The sequence below is a fragment of the Leptodactylus fuscus genome, chromosome 1 (genome assembly GCF_031893055.1).
Source record: "Leptodactylus fuscus isolate aLepFus1 chromosome 1, aLepFus1.hap2, whole genome shotgun sequence".
NCBI lineage: Eukaryota > Metazoa > Chordata > Amphibia > Anura > Leptodactylidae > Leptodactylus > Leptodactylus fuscus.
This window is the reverse complement of record NC_134265.1, coordinates 215,028,582-215,047,846: the sequence shown is the minus strand read 5'-3', so window position 1 is coordinate 215,047,846 and position 19,265 is coordinate 215,028,582. Positions and strand designations below refer to the sequence as shown.

The 19,265-nt window shown below is 42.2% G+C and overlaps 1 protein-coding gene across 2 annotated transcripts in view; it reads right to left on the bottom strand.

Moving 5' to 3' along the window:
- Nucleotides 1-377: 377 nt before the first annotated feature.
- The window catches only part of RANBP3 (RAN binding protein 3), a 126,290-nt gene continuing 107,402 nt past the window's right edge, over nt 378-19,265 (bottom strand). For both annotated transcript variants that reach the window (XM_075283490.1, XM_075283496.1), the window contains exons 14-16: nt 7,603-7,745; nt 1,377-1,563; nt 378-1,263 (exon numbers count right to left, since the gene is read on the bottom strand). In XM_075283490.1, the coding sequence (XP_075139591.1) occupies nt 1,220-1,263; nt 1,377-1,563; nt 7,603-7,745 (374 nt within the window). In that variant the 3' untranslated portion in view covers nt 378-1,219. The remainder of the gene's footprint in view (nt 1,264-1,376; nt 1,564-7,602; nt 7,746-19,265) is intronic.

Sequence of the window (19,265 nt, the reverse complement as noted above, 5' to 3'; positions counted from 1 at the left end):
GGTTGTATAAATCCATGAATATGCTGCATAAAAAAAAAATCCATTCAAATAAATGAAATGGATTTTTTTCAGTTATAAAAAAAAAAAAAAATTAAATTGCAACAAATCTGCAACATATGAATAAATACTATGTACCAAGATGGCTCAATTAAATTTTGCTAGTTATAGAACAGAATTCTATAGACTAGGGAAAAACAAACAAAAAAAGCCCCTGAACAGCACAGTTAGTGTACAGCAATCCTCAACTCTTTCCTTTAAATATGAATACAAAAAAGCAAACCACTTCACTTTTTTCAGCACACAAAAACGCATATTAATTTCAAACTAATTTAAAAAACAAAAAACAAAAAAAAAACAACCCCCCCCCCCCCAAAAAAAAAAAAACAACAACAGAGGAGTTACCAAAAGGAGAAAAGGATGTGAATGAAAGTCACAGATGAGTTTTTTTTTTTCTTCATTTGTCTGAAAGTCCTGATAAAGGAAGATGCTCTTATTTTAAGAGCTTTCCGAAAGTCAGTATTACTGAAGTTAAATTCCAATTTGAAAAAAAACAAAAAAAAAAAAAACAAACACATCCACTTCATGGTATTTAGATGGGACTGGATCAGGCAAAGATTCCCTGTACATATTAATTAATTGCTTTGTTCCTGTACAGGACTGAAGTCCCAATGTAAAAGCAACCAACGACTGGAGGATGTAATATGCAGGGGCAACAAATTAGAAATTAAAACACACACACATATACTATATATATATATATATATATATATATATATATATATATATATATATATAATTATATTTCATGGAAGCAATGTAAATTGCACAGCTGTTAATAGAATAGGGGCGTAAAACAGGATTCCACACAGCTCATCAATATGATGAGTTGTTAATTCCCGAGCATTTTACTCTGTATAGGTTGGATACCTCACAGATCCCCCTCCAAAAACAAAAACAAAAATAAAAAAATGTGTGTGTGCGCACACAGGGATCCAATGTATTTTTCTGGTTTACTTAAAGTGAACAAAAAAAAACAAAACAAAAAAAAACAGTTCATAGTTCATTGGTAAAGGGTGAGTAAAGTCTGTGTCCTCAGTCCAGCTTTGTAATGGGTATCCATTCTTAAGTATTCCATGAGGCATACAAAGAGGGGGAATTTGTGGACTATCACCCTGCCAGGTGAGGACAACCATCTTTTTAGGAATGAGGTAAATGGATGCTATGTACTAGATACAGGTGGCTTGTCTCCTTCATCACCAGGTGCTACAAAAAAAAAAAAAAAAGAAAATCTGGGTTAAATGGTGATCAAAATGTCACATTTTTAATAATAAATATCATAAAAGGAATTTTAGATGAACATGATAATTCCTACTCACCACTTGTAGCTGCTACTGCAGGGGTAAGGACGCCGTCATCATCATCACTGTCTTCCTCATTAGATTGGGTGACCTCCCTGGCTGGTTCAGGACATTTAACTTCAGCCTCCTGCTCTACTCGACTCCGGAGGGCAAGGATGCGATGATGAATTGCAGCAAAAAGCTGCCCTGTGTCTTTAGAACTTGCCTGTAAAGCAATGGAACTCATCAGTTAGCTTTTTTTTTTAATCTAATTTCCCTACGACTTAATGAAAATCACTGTTCTCTACTGTACAGATCATCAGTAAGGTTGTTCTCCAACAGCGTGGTGCTATATAAAAAATATCCCATTTTTCTATACATTTCTGTTTTCATTTTTTGGCCCCAAAACACTGATGTAACGTTAAGAACACCTCCAATGTATTTTTCGGACTATTTTGCACTTTTTTTCCCCAAATTTTTTTTGGGGAAAATGAGTTTGCGTCTTATAGTCTGAATGTGGAGGAGCGAAGCCGAATGACAGCATTGCCACACTGCTGTCGCTGCTGGCTTCCTGCAGAACAGGAGTGTAGCAATGCCGCAGGCCCTGGCACCTGTGTCGGCGTCTAAAACTCTCCCCGGCATCCGTCGTTCTATTACAGTGGTTGCCGGGTCTATAATGGTGGCCGCTCTGCTGCAGAGCAGCAGCCATAGCAACCGGGTTTCCGCTATAAGCGGAGGCCCGCAGCTAATGCCCGCAATTAGAATGCATTCTAATTGCGGGCATAAAAACTTAACCCCCCCCCTTCCCCCCCCAAAGTGTAACACACCCCCGGGGCCAGTCCCCACCAGCCCCATACCTGTAAAGTTGCAGGCCGGCTCCTGCTTGGCGATATCGTAGGAGCCGACCTCTTCTGGTGACAGCCGGGAGCCTACTGAAGGCTCCCAGGCCTGTCATTGCTATATTACTATTGCGGCTGGTACATAACCATCCGCAATAGTAATGTATAGAATCTCCCATAGATGGCAATACACGTGTATTGCCTTCTCTGGGACTTGCAATCAAATGATTGCAGGTTCAAGTCCCCTAGGTGGGCTAATAAATAGTTTAAAAAAAAAAAAAAAAAAGAAAAAGAAAAGTTCAAAATCACCTCCCTTCCCTAGAATACATAGAAGTAGAAAATTACTGTGAAACACATACACATTTAGGAATCCCTGTGTCCGAAAATGTCCGCTCTACTGATATTTTTCCTGTACGGTGAACGTCAAAATCAAAAGTGCTAAACCTGCCGGGTTTTTTTTCACCGTTTTGCCTCTGATTTAAATAAAAGGTGATCTAAGCAATAGACATTCCCCAAAATGGTATAACTAAAAAGTACATCTGGCCCCGCAAAAAAAATGCTTTATGCATCTCTGTACAGCTGTAGGGTCACCTGCCAATGTGGCCTTGCAGCTGTTGCAAAACTACAACTCCTATATATTAAATATTGTACCATTTTGTGCTTTAAATTTTTTTTTCCCTATTTTCCTCCTCTAAAACCTATTTCTTTATAGGGAGTCTATCACCTTCCCCAAGTATACTCAACTTCTACGACCACATTAAAGAGCACATTGCATTGATAAGCAACATGCCTTTGTCATTTAGGTTACTTTTGTAGATTTGGAGAAAAACAATTTATGCAAATGTGGCAGTTTGTGCACTGGGAGCAGGCATTTAGCTCTGGGAGCACTGCTCAAGTAGGATGGAAGATATAGCTGTGAAAGAGTCAACTGGCACTGCATGGGGGGGCATAGGTGGTAGTGGTCTAAAAGCAAAAGCAGTGCTGTCAGTAGAAGCTCCAACATCAATACACCGAGTGCCTCAATTGCATAATACTTCAACGTTATCACTGTAATGTGCTCTGTAAAATGGTGGTGACAGTTGAATATGCTTGGGGAATGTAGCAGACTCCCTTTGAGGCTGCGGCCTCAGGTTCGAAAATACAGCATTTTGGCTGCAACAGAAGCGGTGCAGCAAAAAAAGGTGCATTTTACAGTACCTGCAAAGTGGATGGCATTCTGGCTAATCTCATTACAAAAATAAATAAATAGCAGTGGAAAAGCATGCAGAATTAAAAAAAAAAAAAAAATACCTACAGAAAGACAATTTTTTCCCATATAGGTATAATAGGGGCAGGGTGTCACTGTGAAAAATGCGATGAGTTTCCGCCGCTGTCTTCTCTGCAGCTTTTTTTTTTTTTTTGGCTGTGGCTCAATATGTGAGGCTTTAGACTAAAGCAGTTTTCCCATCTAAGGGTAAGTTCACACGCAAAATAACGCGGCGAATATGCTCCTAACTCCCATTGAAATGAATGGGAGCATTTTGAGCACGTCATCTGCCAACACGTGTACACGTGCCAGATCACGCTCAACGTTACATCATGTGAACTTACCCTTAGGCTGGTCTTACAAGACAGTAGTGGTTTTTGCAGTCCACAATTTGCTGATCAGCAACACTAAAAAGTACTTCCGCAGATGTATATCCAAATAACAGCACGCGCTGTGACGTCCATGACTTTGTGGACCTGTGGTATTCAGTGCAGACCCCGGTCACGGCACGGCGCACCATGGATAAAATATCCGGTGGTGTAAGAGGCCGCACTGAATACAATGTGTCCGCAAATGGTCCGCAATTCAGAACCCACAATTGCAGACTTAACTCACGTTCGCGTAAGGCCAGCCTAAGGGTGTGTTCACTCGTCAGAAAACGTTGAGGAAATTCATTTTCATTTCCCGCCGCTGGCATTTTCGCACGAGCTAGCAATGCATTGGCATTCCGTCGTGGCATCCCACTCCTGATTAGGCCCAGATTAATGGGCCTAATAGGAGGGAGTATCGAGCTGCGGACCCCAAGATCGAGCAAGACGCTTCTTTTCTTTTCGTATCCTGCTGCGATCTCTGCCTCCCATTGAAAACCAAATCTGCGGCAAATTCCTTTGTGTGAACTGAACCTAAGGGTTTCACCTGTTCTCCTGTCTTCTCTTCACTTCTTGGTTTCAGTGACAAGTTAATGGATGTACCTAACCTGTGTCATGTACAGCTCAGAACAGTGGTATCCTGCTGAATTTAAACTTAATAATTATCTCTGGATGATATTCACAGGTAACAGATGCACAGTTCTGGCCCTTGTCAGGGCTTAGCAGTTAAATGGAAAGACGTCTGTCAGCTATTCAGTCAAAGTGAAGGGAAGACAGATGACCAGGCACATCACCAGCCTAACCAATTCAGCTATATAGCAGAGATGGTCTAAAACTTAGGCCATGATTTGTAAGCACCGAGGAGGCATAATGAGTAGTGTCTGGTAAACAGAGAAAGACAGAAAAAGCAATGTATTGGGTAAAAAAAAAAACTTCAATTAGCTTAATTGCTTACCAACCAACTGTTGAGTATATACATCAGGGAGGTCAGCAATAAACTCTATACATATGTAACGCAGAGATGTGAAGCTGTATAATCAGGGAGCCAGCTGGTTTTAATAGCTGAGCATTCCAGAGAGGAGGCAGGGACAGATTATCACAGTCCCTGCCTTTCCGATAACTATATACACAGCAGTCAGTGCACCATGATATGACTACACAGTCTACCAATAAGAATTTGGACACCCATGCAAATGAAGATATATGCGGTCGGGATGTACGTCACGCCTTCCGCTGTTAAATATTGTGTAGGAAACAGCATTGGCATTAGTCGCATGCAAGATGCCACGAAGTGCAGAGTTGTTTGATTTTGAGAAAGGGGTAATTGTGGGAGAGCACAGAAACGGTCAATCCTTAAAAGGACATAGCAAGCGAACTGAATTACCCAAAATCGACAGTGGCCTATGTGATAACGAGGTGGAAGGTGAACAGTGATTGTCGGAATGTGCCCAGAGTCAGCAGACCCCCAAAACTGCAGCTGTCCAAAATCGGTGAAAGAATGTACCTGTCTTCTCCAAACCGAATGGAATAAAATACCACTAGCTGTCATACAAGGGCTTGTGGAAACATGCCCCCAGGGGCGTAACTACCATAGAGGCAGAGGAGGCGGCTGCCACAGGGCTCGGGCCATTAGAGGGCCCGGTGACAGCCGCTACCGCTGCATATTTTTTTTTTTTTTTTTTAAATAGGCCGTTACGGGCCCTACTCACTTGCCGATCCTGGCTGGGCTGGGATCGGTAAGTGACACCACGGGCCCCACAAAGGCTATCATTATACTCAAGGGTCTTTGCAGACCCCTGAGTATAATGATCGGCGGATCGGAAGAGGTAAGGGAACATAAACAGTGTTACTTACCTCTCCACGATCCTGCCAGGCCTCCTTTCTGACGTCTCTGAACATGAACTATGGGGGATATATATATATATATATATACACTGTGTGCAGGGGCCACTATGGGGGATAATACTGTGTGCAGGGGCCACTATGGGGGATAATACTGTGTGCAGGGGCCACTATGGGCTATAATACTGTGTGCAGGGCTTACTAAGGGACATAATAGAGTGCGGAGGAGGGGGTCGGTCGAGGTCTTCGCCGTCTGTGTCGGTTGGGGGGGGGAGGCATGTCAAAAGTTCGCCACGGGGCCCCGCCATTCCTAGTTACGCCACTGCATGCCCCAGAGGGATGAGGCTGTAATTTCTACTCTACCAACTACTGAATATAAATAAATGTTGTTTTTCTATTCTATCACAGGTGTCCAAATACTTATTGGTAGACAGTGTACTTCCTGGCTCGGAGATCATATGATCTGCTGGAGGCTGGGAACTGCTCCGAAGTGTATACTAGAGGGCTGCATTCCTCTTGTACCTGGGGTTAATGAATCAGGACCAGTTACAGGGAAAAATCTGTAAAAAATTACTTTATTGGCAACACAATGTGTAAAAAATAAATAAATAAAAGATTAAAAAATATCCATAATGTAGAGGGAAAGCAATTTTATTTTTTATTTTAAATTGAATTAAGGAAAATGTGTAAAGCAGACATTTTCCTGAATGTACAAAGAACGAAACACAGGTGGCACTATTGCTTAGACAGTCCAATCTTCATGAAAAACTCTAAGGGCTAGTTCACACGGGGGCAGGTTGGGCGGATTTTTGGCACCGGGAGTGACGCGGGGAGCCGCATCACTCTTGGGCTAAAACCTGCCTGCCACGACCGTCGCGGCTTTTCCCTCCAGAGTCGGCTCAAATAAATGGGCCGATACCGGAGGTTGCTTCCGCCTGAAGAAAGGGCAGCTCGCTTCTTTTTTCCACTATCGGCAATGTGCCGATAGCAGAAAAAAGAACGCTAGTGGTCTCAATAGACCACCATTGTATGGAGGCGGATTTTTAGGCACTTTATGACACTTGACACAAAACGATTGTCGCTCTACATGTTATCTTAAGCATACCTCCTGCATTTGTGTCAGTCTTTTACTGAAGACATAATAAAGTATTTCTTGGGTTTTAAGACACTTTGGTGAGTGCCCTGCATTTTTTCCTTTTTTCATTCTTCTATTTTCCTGAATGTAAAACCTGAAAATGTGCCCTCCAATCATGAACCAGGAAAAATGGCTTAATCAGGAAGTGTTTAAGCTACAAATTTAAATATTAATAGTGTAGATGTATATATCCATTTAATAACATATATGACGTTTCTTATACTCACCTGTATCACATTGAAAGCAATAGGTAAAAGAGCCTCCCATTGATTTCAATGGGTAGCACGCGTATGCCGGCACCCATTCAAGTCAATGGGATCTGTTTTTTACACCGCTCACTATGAATGAGTTTTACGTTCAGAATGAGCGAGCATAAACTCCGTGTGCAGGCTCCCATAGGAGTTTCATAGTCAATGTCTTAACATTAAGCTTAAAAAACTGCATGTGTGCCTTTTTACCACCCTTTTAATTTTGTTTGTTGTCTAGTGAAAATGCCCCAAAGCATTAAGACTACTGTAATGGCCACACCCTTTGCGATCACTTTTCAATGTACTATTGGGTGGATGACTCAAAACTGTTTTGCTGTAGTTTCATGTTCTTCTAAATCTAAGATATTTTCTTTGTAGACACAGTTCTTATAAAGTTAATGTTAAGAATTAAAAAAAAAAAAAAATCAAAAATTATTTTTTTTTTTTGTAATAAAAAGTTCTACGTTCAAAGTCTTTCAAAGTGGAGCTACACTAGTGGTAATTCCAAATGCAGTCTAGCTTACAAAACAATTAAATAATAAAAGATATAAAAAAAAAATAAAAAGATCATCTTAGAAAACACTCACTGATATAAGAAAGACTTTAACACCCTGGTCCTCTGTGTCCATTGCAGTAATTCGAATGCTCTTCTCACTGGCTTTGTCTATCTGCATTTGCGCCCAGAGCTTAGTGTTGAGGATTAGCCGCAGACTTCCCTGTGTGCGCATAACTGGGGAAAAAGGAACATTTTCTATTTAGAAGTTGCTAACCATACTATACACACTGTTCTACTATAGTATCTAATATGGGTACCCATTGCAGACAAATGTTAAGGATTTAGAATTTTGAAAACATACAAACTCTAGGGATATCTTACAGAAGAACAAAAGCAAAAATAACATCCCCACTAATAGCAATCAACATTTCCAATCACAATGAAGACAAGTTCATGAGGAATACCAATATACAACTCACATTAACTGGTGGCTCCCACAGGCACAAAGGACTGGCCATTGCGCCATTTGTTAAAGTAACGTGTAGCACAAACTTTACTCTTCACAAATTGTTTAAAAACAGTTTCAATCTAGCAAGATCAAAATGTACACGCACAGCCATTTGAAGCAGACATTACAAAATTGTCAAAAGAACCTCTTTGGAAAATCATTTACAGACAGAGTTAGGTAGGGCTAGTAGTCCACGGGCTAGCTAGGGAAAAAGGGAGGGGGTGTAAGAGGGGATCTGAATGAAGAGCAATGCATCATGATAGTTGTAGGATAAGAGAGCAGGAAATAACCCATATAAACAAATGCAGAGGATACCATGAGCTCCTAGAAATCACTCAAAACACTGCTAAAAGGTATTTGGATGCACCATTAATAACAATAAACAGAGGTTTTTTTTCTTTTATTTTTTAAGTTTTTATTTGCCTGGTAATCCCCTTTTAAAGGGGCTCTATCAGCAAAATTATGCTGATAGAGCCCCACATATGCGTGAACAGCCTTTAAAAAGGCTATTCAGGCACCGCTAAAGCTATATTAAACTACCCTCCCAGTTTTAAAATAAAACCCTAACACAGAATATGATCAACTTACCCAACGTGCACGACATTCAGGGTCCGCCGTCTTCTTCAGCCACGCCTCCTCTTCCAGCGATGTCCTCGGGTCCCGTCTAACTCATGAACGGACATTGATAAAAAATGTCGCGAGCACCTGCGCAGTAGCCGTAGTAGAAGCAGCATTCTACTGCGCATGCACCCGTGCCATTTTTTAACAATGTCAGTTAGCTAGTTAGATGGGACCTGAGGACATCGCTGGAAGAGGAGGCGTGGCTGAAGAAGACGGCGGACCCTGAATGCCCGCCCACCGTGCACGATAGGTAAGCTGATCATATTCTGTTTTAGCGTTTTATTTTAAAACGGAGGGGGGGGGGTGTAGTTTAATATATCTTTAGCGGTGCCTGAATAGCCTTTTTAAAGGCTATTCACGCATATGTGGGGCTCTATCAGCATGATTTTGCTGATAGAGCCCCTTTAAACCCACCTTAAAGATACAACCTTATTCTTCAAAATGGACAAATGTTACCTTAAGTGGTAATAACTTAAAAATTTTTGGGAAAAAAATTAGGTTATCAAAATGTGAAATTCTCTGCTTTTGAGACCGTCACAGTTAATAAATATCTACTATATTTCTGCTTTACAGAAGCATCATCTTGTAATCATGACTGAATTTATTTTAGATGTTTAGAATAATTTTCAAGTGCCATGGCGCATTTGCAGAGCCCCTAAACGTACCAGCAGCAGATGGTGTAAAATATAAAAGCTTTTACCTAGAAATATGAAAGGGCTCAATGCACCATCTAATTTGGTTATTTACACTGCAGTCAATTAAAATGAGATAAAAACTAAAAAAAACCTGACCTCCAAAATATGACCCCATTTTAAAAACTACACCCCTCAAGGAAAGTATCAAGAAGTATAGAGTATTTTGAGCCTAAGAAGTCTTCTCAAAAATGTGCAATTGAAAACTGAAATTTTTAACCCCTTAAGGACACCGCCCAAAAGTCTGTTAAAGGGGTATTCCCATGTACATAATCATATCTATATTTGTAGATAATTAAAAGTTAAACATTTTTGAAAATATAAGTAATTAAAAATTCTGCCGAGTTTTAAAGATTCTCTGTTAGTGGTGACAGTCTTCTATCTTGATCGGCTGCCATGGATACAACCACTAATGTAGAAACTTTCTATGGTCTGGGACTTGTCAGGAACCCAGCTATGATTTTCTTACTGTAGCTGGATTATCAGACAGGGACATTACATGTATCAGAAGATATCCCGGCCACAATAAGGAAATCATAGCTGATTTTCTGACCTTAGAAAGTTTCTGCATTGGTGGTCGTATCCATGGCAACCGATCAAGATAACTGACTGTCACCACTAAGAAAGTTAGAGAAAATCTTTAAAACTCTGCAGAATTTTTAATTACTTACATTTACAAAAATGTTTAACTTTTAATCATCTACAAATTAAAAAAAATTATGTAGATGGGAATACCCCTTTAAGGACCAGGCCTTGCTTTTCAAAACAGACATGTGACACTTTATATGGCAAGTACTTTGAGATCCTTTAACCTCTTCAAGACAGTGTGTGTAAATAATGTTATCCCATAATAACAATGGTAGCATGTAAGCCAGAAAGATTGACCCACATCCTAAGAGCAGCTGCATATCCAGAAAGAGAGAGCGGTAATAGAAGTGTAAACATATAGCATTACATACCCATGGTGCATCCAGACACTGTACCTACAACCAGCAGAAGGCCCACCCCTTCCTCCTTGGCCCTTATTCATTCTCATGTGTTGTGGCCACTAAAAGTACCCTCATGACCAGGCCTCATTTTTCAAATCTGACACGTCACTTTATGCGGCAATAATTTTGAGACTGTTTTCTCGTGACACATTGTACTTCATGTAAGCGGTAAATATTGATCAATATTTTTATATTTATTTATAAATAAAAAATAGAAAATTTGATGAAAATTTGGAAAAAAATTGCAATTTTCAAAAATGTGAAATCCTCTGCTTTCCAAACAGATAGAAACACAAAAGAAAGGTGAAGCACAGAAGAATGAAAATTTATAAAACACCATACTTTATTGAAACATAATAAAAACAACAGACAAGGAGGGGGACACAACACATGAGTATGAATAAGGGCCAAGGAGGAAGGTACAGGTACAATTGCAGTGCAACACCAGGGGTATAGGGATGAAAACATAAACGCATCAATGTCAATAAGAAGATGTACATCAAAAAAGTATTATAAAAGTATACAATTAGATCAAAAATCTATGTGTGTGTAAATAATGTTATCCCATAATAACAATGGTAGCATGTAAGCCAGAAAGAGTGACCCACATCCTAAGAGCAGCTGCATATCCAGAAAGAGAGAGAGGTAATAGAAGTGTAAACATATAGCATTACATACCCATGGTGCATCCAGACACTGTACCTACAAAGCAGCAGAAGGCCCACCCCTTCCTCCTTGGCCCTTATTCATTCTCATGTGTTGTGTCCACTCTTGTCTGTTGTTTTTTTTATTATGTTTCAATAAAGAATGGTATTTTATAAGTTTTCATTCTTCTGTGCTTCGCCTTTCTTTTTTGTTTCTATTTAGTTAGTTTGAAGTACCGTATATAATCGAGTATAAGCCGCAATAGTATGACCAGTAGCAATAGTAATGTATAGAATCTACCATAAAATAGTGGGGGGAAAAAAAGCTTTAAAAAATAAAGTAAATGAAAGTTCTAAATCACTCATTTCCCTAGAATACATGTAAATGTAGAAAATGACTGTGAAACACATACACATTAGGTATCCCTGTGTCTGAAAGTGCCCTGTCTACTGAATATAGGGTATCTGCAGTGCTCCTGTTCCATTGGGAAGGGGTTAATAGAAGCACTGCAGATACCCTATATTCAGCCAGGCTGAATTCCAAGTGGGGGAAAAAAAAACAGTCCTCAAGCTCAGGGAAGGGGCAAACAGACAACCAAAACACCCCCTCCCCTTCCCCAGCAACTACTGCACCCAAAAACTCCAACCATTTTAACTTTTGAAATTTTCCAGTAGCTGCTGCATTTCCCCCCTAGGCTTATACTCGAGTCAATAAATTTTCCCAGTTTTTAGTGGTAAAATTAGGGGCCTCGGCTTATAGTCGGGTCGGCTTATACTCGAGTATATATGGTACTTTATCCACTTATAGAGATGTGCCTTATAGCACTTAAAACACTGGTCTTCCATTTTCTAAATATTTACTGCTTGTGCTGTTTTTCCATGTATATTATAGTCATATCACACAAATACATTAATAAATATCTACTATGTCTCTGCTTTATATTGGCATCATCTCTTAATTGTCATTTAATGTATTTTGGACATTATAATGCCTACAAGTGCAACAGCGATTTTCCAGATTTATAAGCAAATTTCCCAAACTAATTTCTTAAGGACTACTTCAGTTCTGAACGGGATTATAAAAACCTATATTTTAGAAACCCCCATGAATCACTCCATTTTAAAAACCGCAACCCTAAAATAATAAAATAAATGCAAAAAAGGGATTTTTGTGTACTCCTTTTCTCGTTGTTTCACTGGGGGACACAGCAACCTTGGGTATAGACCTGGTCATTAGGAGGCGGACACTAGAAAAGAAAAACCAGTTGGCTCCGCCTACACAGGTTATACCCTCCCACTGACAGTACACTCACCAAGCACAAACCTAAATTTGTGAAGAAATAAAACCCCGTACATCAAATAACGGGTGGGACCTGTGTCCCCCAGTGAAACAACAAGAAAATGATTTTACAGGAGAGTACACCAAAATCCTTTTTTCTCGCAATATTTCACTGGGGGACACAGCAACCATGGGACGTCCAACAGCAGTCCCTGAGGGAGGGAAAAACAGACAGTCCTGAGAACAATTGGCATACTGCAGTTTGCAGCACCTCCCGACCAACTGGCATTGGCAGAAGACACAGAAAAGATCTGGTAACAATTTGGTGAAAAAAAGTGAACAGAAGTCCAAGAAACAGCTCTGTACCAGCCAACAGAAACCTGAAGCCAAACAGCCCCGGAGGTACTGACAACCTTGGTAGCATAAGCTGTTACATGGAAGGACAAATCATTACCCTTTAGCCATAAGGCTTCCAAATGACAGACCGAATCCATCTAGAAATGGAGCCCCTGGAAGCGGCAAGCCCTTCCTAGATCTCTCTGGAAGACCAAAAATGAGCATAACAGCGCCGAAGAGGATCTGTTAGAGTCTGAAAAACCGACCGCCCAGAACAACATCCAGGCAGTGGAAGGCGCTCACAAGGGTGCTTAGGCTCTGGCCAAAAAAACAGCAAGACAATGTCCTCATTAATGAGACTAGCGGATGCCACCTAGAAAGAAAAGATGGTGGCGGATGAAGAACTGTCCTGTGAAGAACCAAGAAGGGAAACTAGCACGGCAAGCTGCCAGCTCAGAGCCCTACAAAAAGAAGTGATAGCAACAAGAAGAGAAGTGGAGCTTTTCTATAGAGGCTCAAAGAAAGAGCATGAAGTACCACAAGAATGAGGTAAAAATATTAAGGATCAACTGGAAAACGGAAGGAGGGACAGACTGCACCATACCCTGGAAATTTTTTTTATTTTTAAACCTGAGCACGGAAAATCAGGATGTACTGAAAGAGAAAGGAAGCTCAGACCCTTCAGGTAGAAGCCAAGACCCTGATCCAACCCAGCTGAAGAACACCAGGATCCTGGGCAAGAAAAAGACGATAATCTACAGTTCCACGCAAGTGCAATGGAAAATCCTTGCTAACTGAAGCTCCCTGGCCTAGAAAAAACAGGCCCAGAAAATAATACGGCCTCAACCGCCACATCGTTAAACGTAGCTAACATAAGGGGAGGTGGAAGGTCCTTTGGAGAGCAAATCCTCCCGCAGAGGAGCAGGCCAGTGCGTCTGCCAACAGAACCATATGGTCTGTGTACTAGCCAGACAGGGCCAGAATGGAGTCACCTGGATGGCAGGCATCTGGTTCAACCATGAGTCCCTTGAAAACCTGAGGAGGAAGAAAGAGGGAAGAACAGATACCGAACTGAATAACCCCCCACCAGGGAATCACAAGAGCGTTGAACACAAACGCCTGAGGATTCGTGCATCTGGCCATGCATAGAAGAACCTTGAGGTTAAAACAAGATTCCACAAAAAAACAGCCTGGCTCTTGAACACGCCCTGGATAGTCAAAAAGGCGACGGCAGTGGAACAGTTGAGCCAGCAACCTCAGAAAAAGGGAGGGGGGGGGGGGTAGGTTTGGTTGGTTCAAACAGATAAACTGGAGGGAGGATTCCTCTCTGACCACCATTCCAGAACATTCTGGACTAGCAACCCTGCATCCCCCGAAAGGCTGGCTTCGGAAATGACAGCTGCCTGTGGATGAAAGATAAGGCATCCGAAGGATAAAATCAAGAGGAGCGCCATACATCAAGTTCAATCCAGCTGAACCATTGAAGAAGATCCATAGAGATCTGCAACTGGAAAGATTGTCTTTCCTGAAGAGGAGCCTTGACTAGAGGAACTTCGAGGTATGGAAAAAAACAGCCACACCTCTGGGGAGGAACACAGCCATGAGAGGGGCCAGCGCAATGCACAAAGGAATTCACCCAGTTCCACAAAAGGCAATTACGAATAGCAGAGACTCCATGCGAAGGATTAGAACTTCGAACAAACTTGTTGAGAGACTTCAGGACCAGAATGGAACAGAGAACCGTCCCATCTTTGGAACAGTAAGTAGGCTAAAACAGAATCCTGGAATATAGGGAAGCAGGCACGGGTGCAATCACCCCCTGCCGCTGAAGCCTCCCGAAGTCAAAACTCCCAAAAGACGAGCCGATGATTCCCCATTCTAGGATCCCCGGACAGGGGAAGACCTAAATGCATATTGGATCTAGTCAGATCAGACCAAAAAGACTAGAGCAGGTACGCCAGGCATGTCTGGGCTAGAAAGAGGGCTTCTTGGAGCGTGAATCCAGGAGATTGCCCCCAGCAGATGATGATATGCCCTGAACTCCTCAGAGTAAGCAGGAAACTTCACCTCCAGTCGCTGCTTCAAGCTCTTCACAAAGGAACAGCTATGTTCACCAAACAAGGGTGTAGAGCAACCACAATCCTCAAGGAAACAGGGTCAATATTCCAGAAGAGAATAAATAGTGTGACGCATGGCCCCAACATCAGCAGTGGCTTTGGCAATAACAGCAAGCCACTAAAAAGGAAGCATCACATAGGCATTTAGAAGCGTATAGAAATTGCTCCACCAGAAACTGATAGTCCTGCAGAGCTGACACATCAGCCAGATGCCCTTAGTTGATTCCCGCAGGTGATACAATCAACCCAGGATGCAGCAACAGGAGGGACGCTGGTAATCCTGCAAAGCTGACTCATCAGCCAGACCATCCCTCAGCTGATTTCCCCAGCCACGGTCCTGAAGCGGCAAGAAAGGACGCACAAAACTAGCCATAAACAAAAAACCACTTAGCCACAACGTCCCGCCTTCTAACAGGAAAATCACTGAGAGGCAAACTTACCTAGAGGCCAAAAAGGCAGCCTTAGAAATCTGGCAATGGCCGACTCGGTCCACCCAGAAAAAGAAACAGCACATCTGAACTCCCGAAACAATCAGGGTACAGGTTTGACTAATCACTATTTCAGCCGAATATTGTGAAAAAACCCCATGGTTAATAAAAACTAAGATGTACGGCAGCTATGTGGAAGGAGATACCCTTCTGAGCAACAGAATAGTATCACAACTATACGGGCAAACTCCTACGTAGCATTGCTACCATGTGTCTCGCTAAAACTCCGGCTCGGAGTTAGAGGCGTCCCCAGAAAAAAACAGAGCAAGCAGGGGAAAATATTCACCTGAGTAATGGCCCTTGATTCTTAGACAAGTATCTCAGACTACACGGACATGCTTCTGCGTAGCAGCTGCTACCGATGTGTCAGGCTGGAACTCCGGTTCGGAGTCAGAGGTGTCCCCAGAATATGCAGAGTAAGAAGGAGGAGACTAGATCCACCTGACCTAGGGGAGCCGTGTGCAGATCCACTGGCTTGCCTGAAACAAATAGAGCAAATAGGAGGAGACATTCTCCTGAGCAATAACCCTAGGGTACTCAGTGTCTGAAGAAAATCACAAATATCACGGGCAAACTCCTGCATATTAGTTGCTTTCAATGTGAACGGCTAGAACTCAGCGGCGTCCCCAGCAACACAGAGCAAACAGGGAGGAATATCCTCCTGAGCCACAGCCGAAGGGTTCCCCATTATTTGGAAATATCCCAACTTGTACGGATAAGCTCCTGCGTAGCAGCTGGAACCAAAGTGCCTGGTCAGAACTCCGGTTCGGAGTCAGAGGCGTCCCCCATATTAAACAAAAGTAAGCAGGAAGATTTCCTAGCCCGCTTGCCACCACTGCTACTGATTGTGAAAACCGAGGCATCCATCTGGGCGGCAACAGCTTCAAAACATCGCCATAGACCGATCAAGTCTGGCCAAGTTACTTAAGACTGGGGAGAAACGCCCAACCAGTGAGGGGGCTAATGAGAGGGAAGGCTAGGGGACTTCCAGAACAGTCTGAGCGGAGCTACAGAACAAAGCATAGATACAGCCTGTTCACAAGGACACTTAGCTTGCAGCTGGGACACGCCAAACGTGACAACAGCGGGGGCGACGGGACCCAGGAAGACTCCACATGAGCCAATATGGCTAGAAGTCAACGGCACCTGGGATTCCCAACCAGTCTCTCACGCTAGTACTTGCCAGGCCTAAAACTGCTTGGCGACTGCAATCTGACGAGGGCAGGCATATTCAGTTTAGGATAACCGCTGACCCAACATCCAGTGCAAAAAGAAACAACAACCCAAAGGGAACCTACCAAACCACTGGAAGGAGACCCTCCTCACCGCTGCGGATGAGCTGCACAAGAAGCTGAGACTGCAAAAGGAAGAACAGGTCTTAGAACAGGAAGACATTAGCAGGAGGCGGGAGGAAACACCCAGGCCCGCCTACCGCCCCATGGGCAACATCCAGGCTCAGGAAAGCCCGGGGATGAGGCAGGGCCTAATGCGGCCTACTGCCCGGTGAAGCTGCGGTCTCTAGTAGAGGTTCCCGTCAGGTTCCCACCGTGCGCTCAGCCCTGGCCGCATCACCGAATGAATCACATCCCCTTTGTTTGCCCTGTAAAACGCTGCGATTTTTTGCTGCATTTACATCCCATGGGGCCCCGGCCTTAGACTGTTTTTTCGTAACACATTATACTTTATGTTAGTGGTAAACAGTAATCAATATTTTTGTATTTATTAATTTAAAAAATAAATAAATAAAACCCCAATTTTAAAAATAAGAAATTCTCTGCTTTTCAGGCAATCATACCTCCCAAATACATTAATAAATATTATCTAACATATTCTTTATTTTAGCATCATCTTTTAACTGTCTTAAATTTATTTTGGACTAGCATCTGCCCACGACTTTGTCTGCGCGTTGGTGTTGGCGCTGAGCCGCTTATATTTAGCCAATTGCTGTTTTGGATGATCCGCCTGCTCCCGCGTCTCAACTCTACTACATTGCTGCATATGCGCAGAATACTCAGTATGTACATCTCTGCATATGGAGAGCGTACTCAGCTGTGCTACAGTGCTGCCTAAGCTCTGCTACATCTGGCCATTTGGATTAGAGAGGTGTTCTTATGTCAGTGTCTAAGCAGCTTCTGTGTTGGAAACGGCTGAACGGATGTTGCAGAAATTTGCCAAAGTTCGATCAGCCTGCTCCCGCGTCTTGGCTGTGTTACATTGTAAAATTACGGCCGGGTCTTCAGAGACTCACTAGGCAGGGGGTGGGGCGGGGGGAGGGCAGGTGTTACTGACACCTAACCACCCCCTCAACAACGTTCAGTTGGACTCAGTTCCGACTGAACGTTTTAACCCTTTCGATCGTGCCGTGAAACATCACGGCGCGATCGAAAGGGATCCGCCGAGAATTAACCCGATCAGCACCCCCCGCGGTGAGATCGGGGGGTGCCGATATCAGTAAAAGGTAGTCTGGGGTCTGGCCAGTGACCCCAGACTACCGGAGCCCCCACATACCTGGTGATCCTGCCAGGCGATGGAGGAAGTGAGCAATGTGTCTCACTTCCTCTGCAGCTTGCAGGACACGAGCAGGCTCGTGTCTTGCAAGCTACTGTGCAGAATCAGTTGGTGCTTTCATCAAAGCATCAACTGATTCAAGTGTCCAAAAGGAACACATGAAAAAGTAAAAAAAAAAATAGTGTATGAAAAAAATACCGTATATACTCGAGTATAAGCCGACCCGAATATAAGCCGACCCCCCCTAATTTTACCACAAAAAACTGGGAAAACTTATTGACTCGAGTATAAGCCTAGGGGGGAAATGCAGCAGCTACTGGAAAATTTTCAAAAATTAAAATGGTCGGAGTTTTTGGGTGCAGTAGTTGCTGGGAGCTGGGAAAGGGGAGGGGGTGTTTTGGTTGTCTGTCTGCCCCTTCCCTGAGCTTGAGGACTGTTTTTTCTTCCCCCACTTGGAATTCAGCCTGGCTGAATATAGGGTATCTGCAGTGCTCCTATTAATCCCTTCCCTACAGAACAAGAGCACTGCAGATCCCCCTATATTCAGTAGACCGGGCACGGTCAGACACAGGGATACCTAATGTGTTTGTGTTTCACAGTCATTTTCTACTTTTATATGTATTCTAGGGAAAGGAGGGATTAAGAACGTAATTTTTTAAATTTTTTTTTTTTTTTTGCGCTATTTTATGGGAGATTCTACACATTGATATTGTGGCTGGTCATAGACCCCTACCACCCTCCCAAAAAAAAAAAAAATTTTTTTTTTTTTTTTTTTTTTTTGCTGACTCGAGTATAAGCCGAGGGAGGCTTTTTCAGCACAAAAACTGGGCTGAAAAATTCGGCTTATACTCGAGTATATACGGTAATAAAGTTATAAAGACCAAAAATCCCTTTTTTTCTATACAAAATGAATTATATAAAAAAAAAGTACTAAAAATTAATAAAAAAATGCATATTTGGTATCGCCGCGTCCGTAACAACCTGTACAATAAAACTGAAATAATATTCAATGTATACAGTGTACATCAGAAAAAAAAACCCGCCGGAAGTAATGATTTTTCACCATATAACCTTACAATATATGCTATAAAAAGTGATCAAAAAATCATATGCACCCCACAACAGTACCAATAAAAAGCGCAGGTTGTCCCGCAAAAAATAAGCCCTCAAGCAACACTGTCAACCGAAAAATAAAAAATGTTACGCCTCTCAGAAGATTGCGAGGCAAAAATCATTCACTTATGTCCCCAAATGTGTTTTTGTTCTGCAGACTTAGTATCGCATAAAAAAAATACTATAAATGAGGTATCGCCGTAACCGTACCAACCCGCAGAATAAAGGACACATGTTACTTATACTGTACGCTGTATGGCGAAAAATTTAAAGGGTACAACTCAATGCCAGGATTGATTTTTTTTTTTTTTAATCCAGCAAGAAAGAGTTAATAAAATGTATTCAGTATGTTGTAGACACCCAAAAATGGTGTCATTACAAAATGCATCTCATCCCGCAAAGAACAAGCCCTTATATGGCCACGTCACCAGAAGAATAAAGAAAATATAGCATCTACCA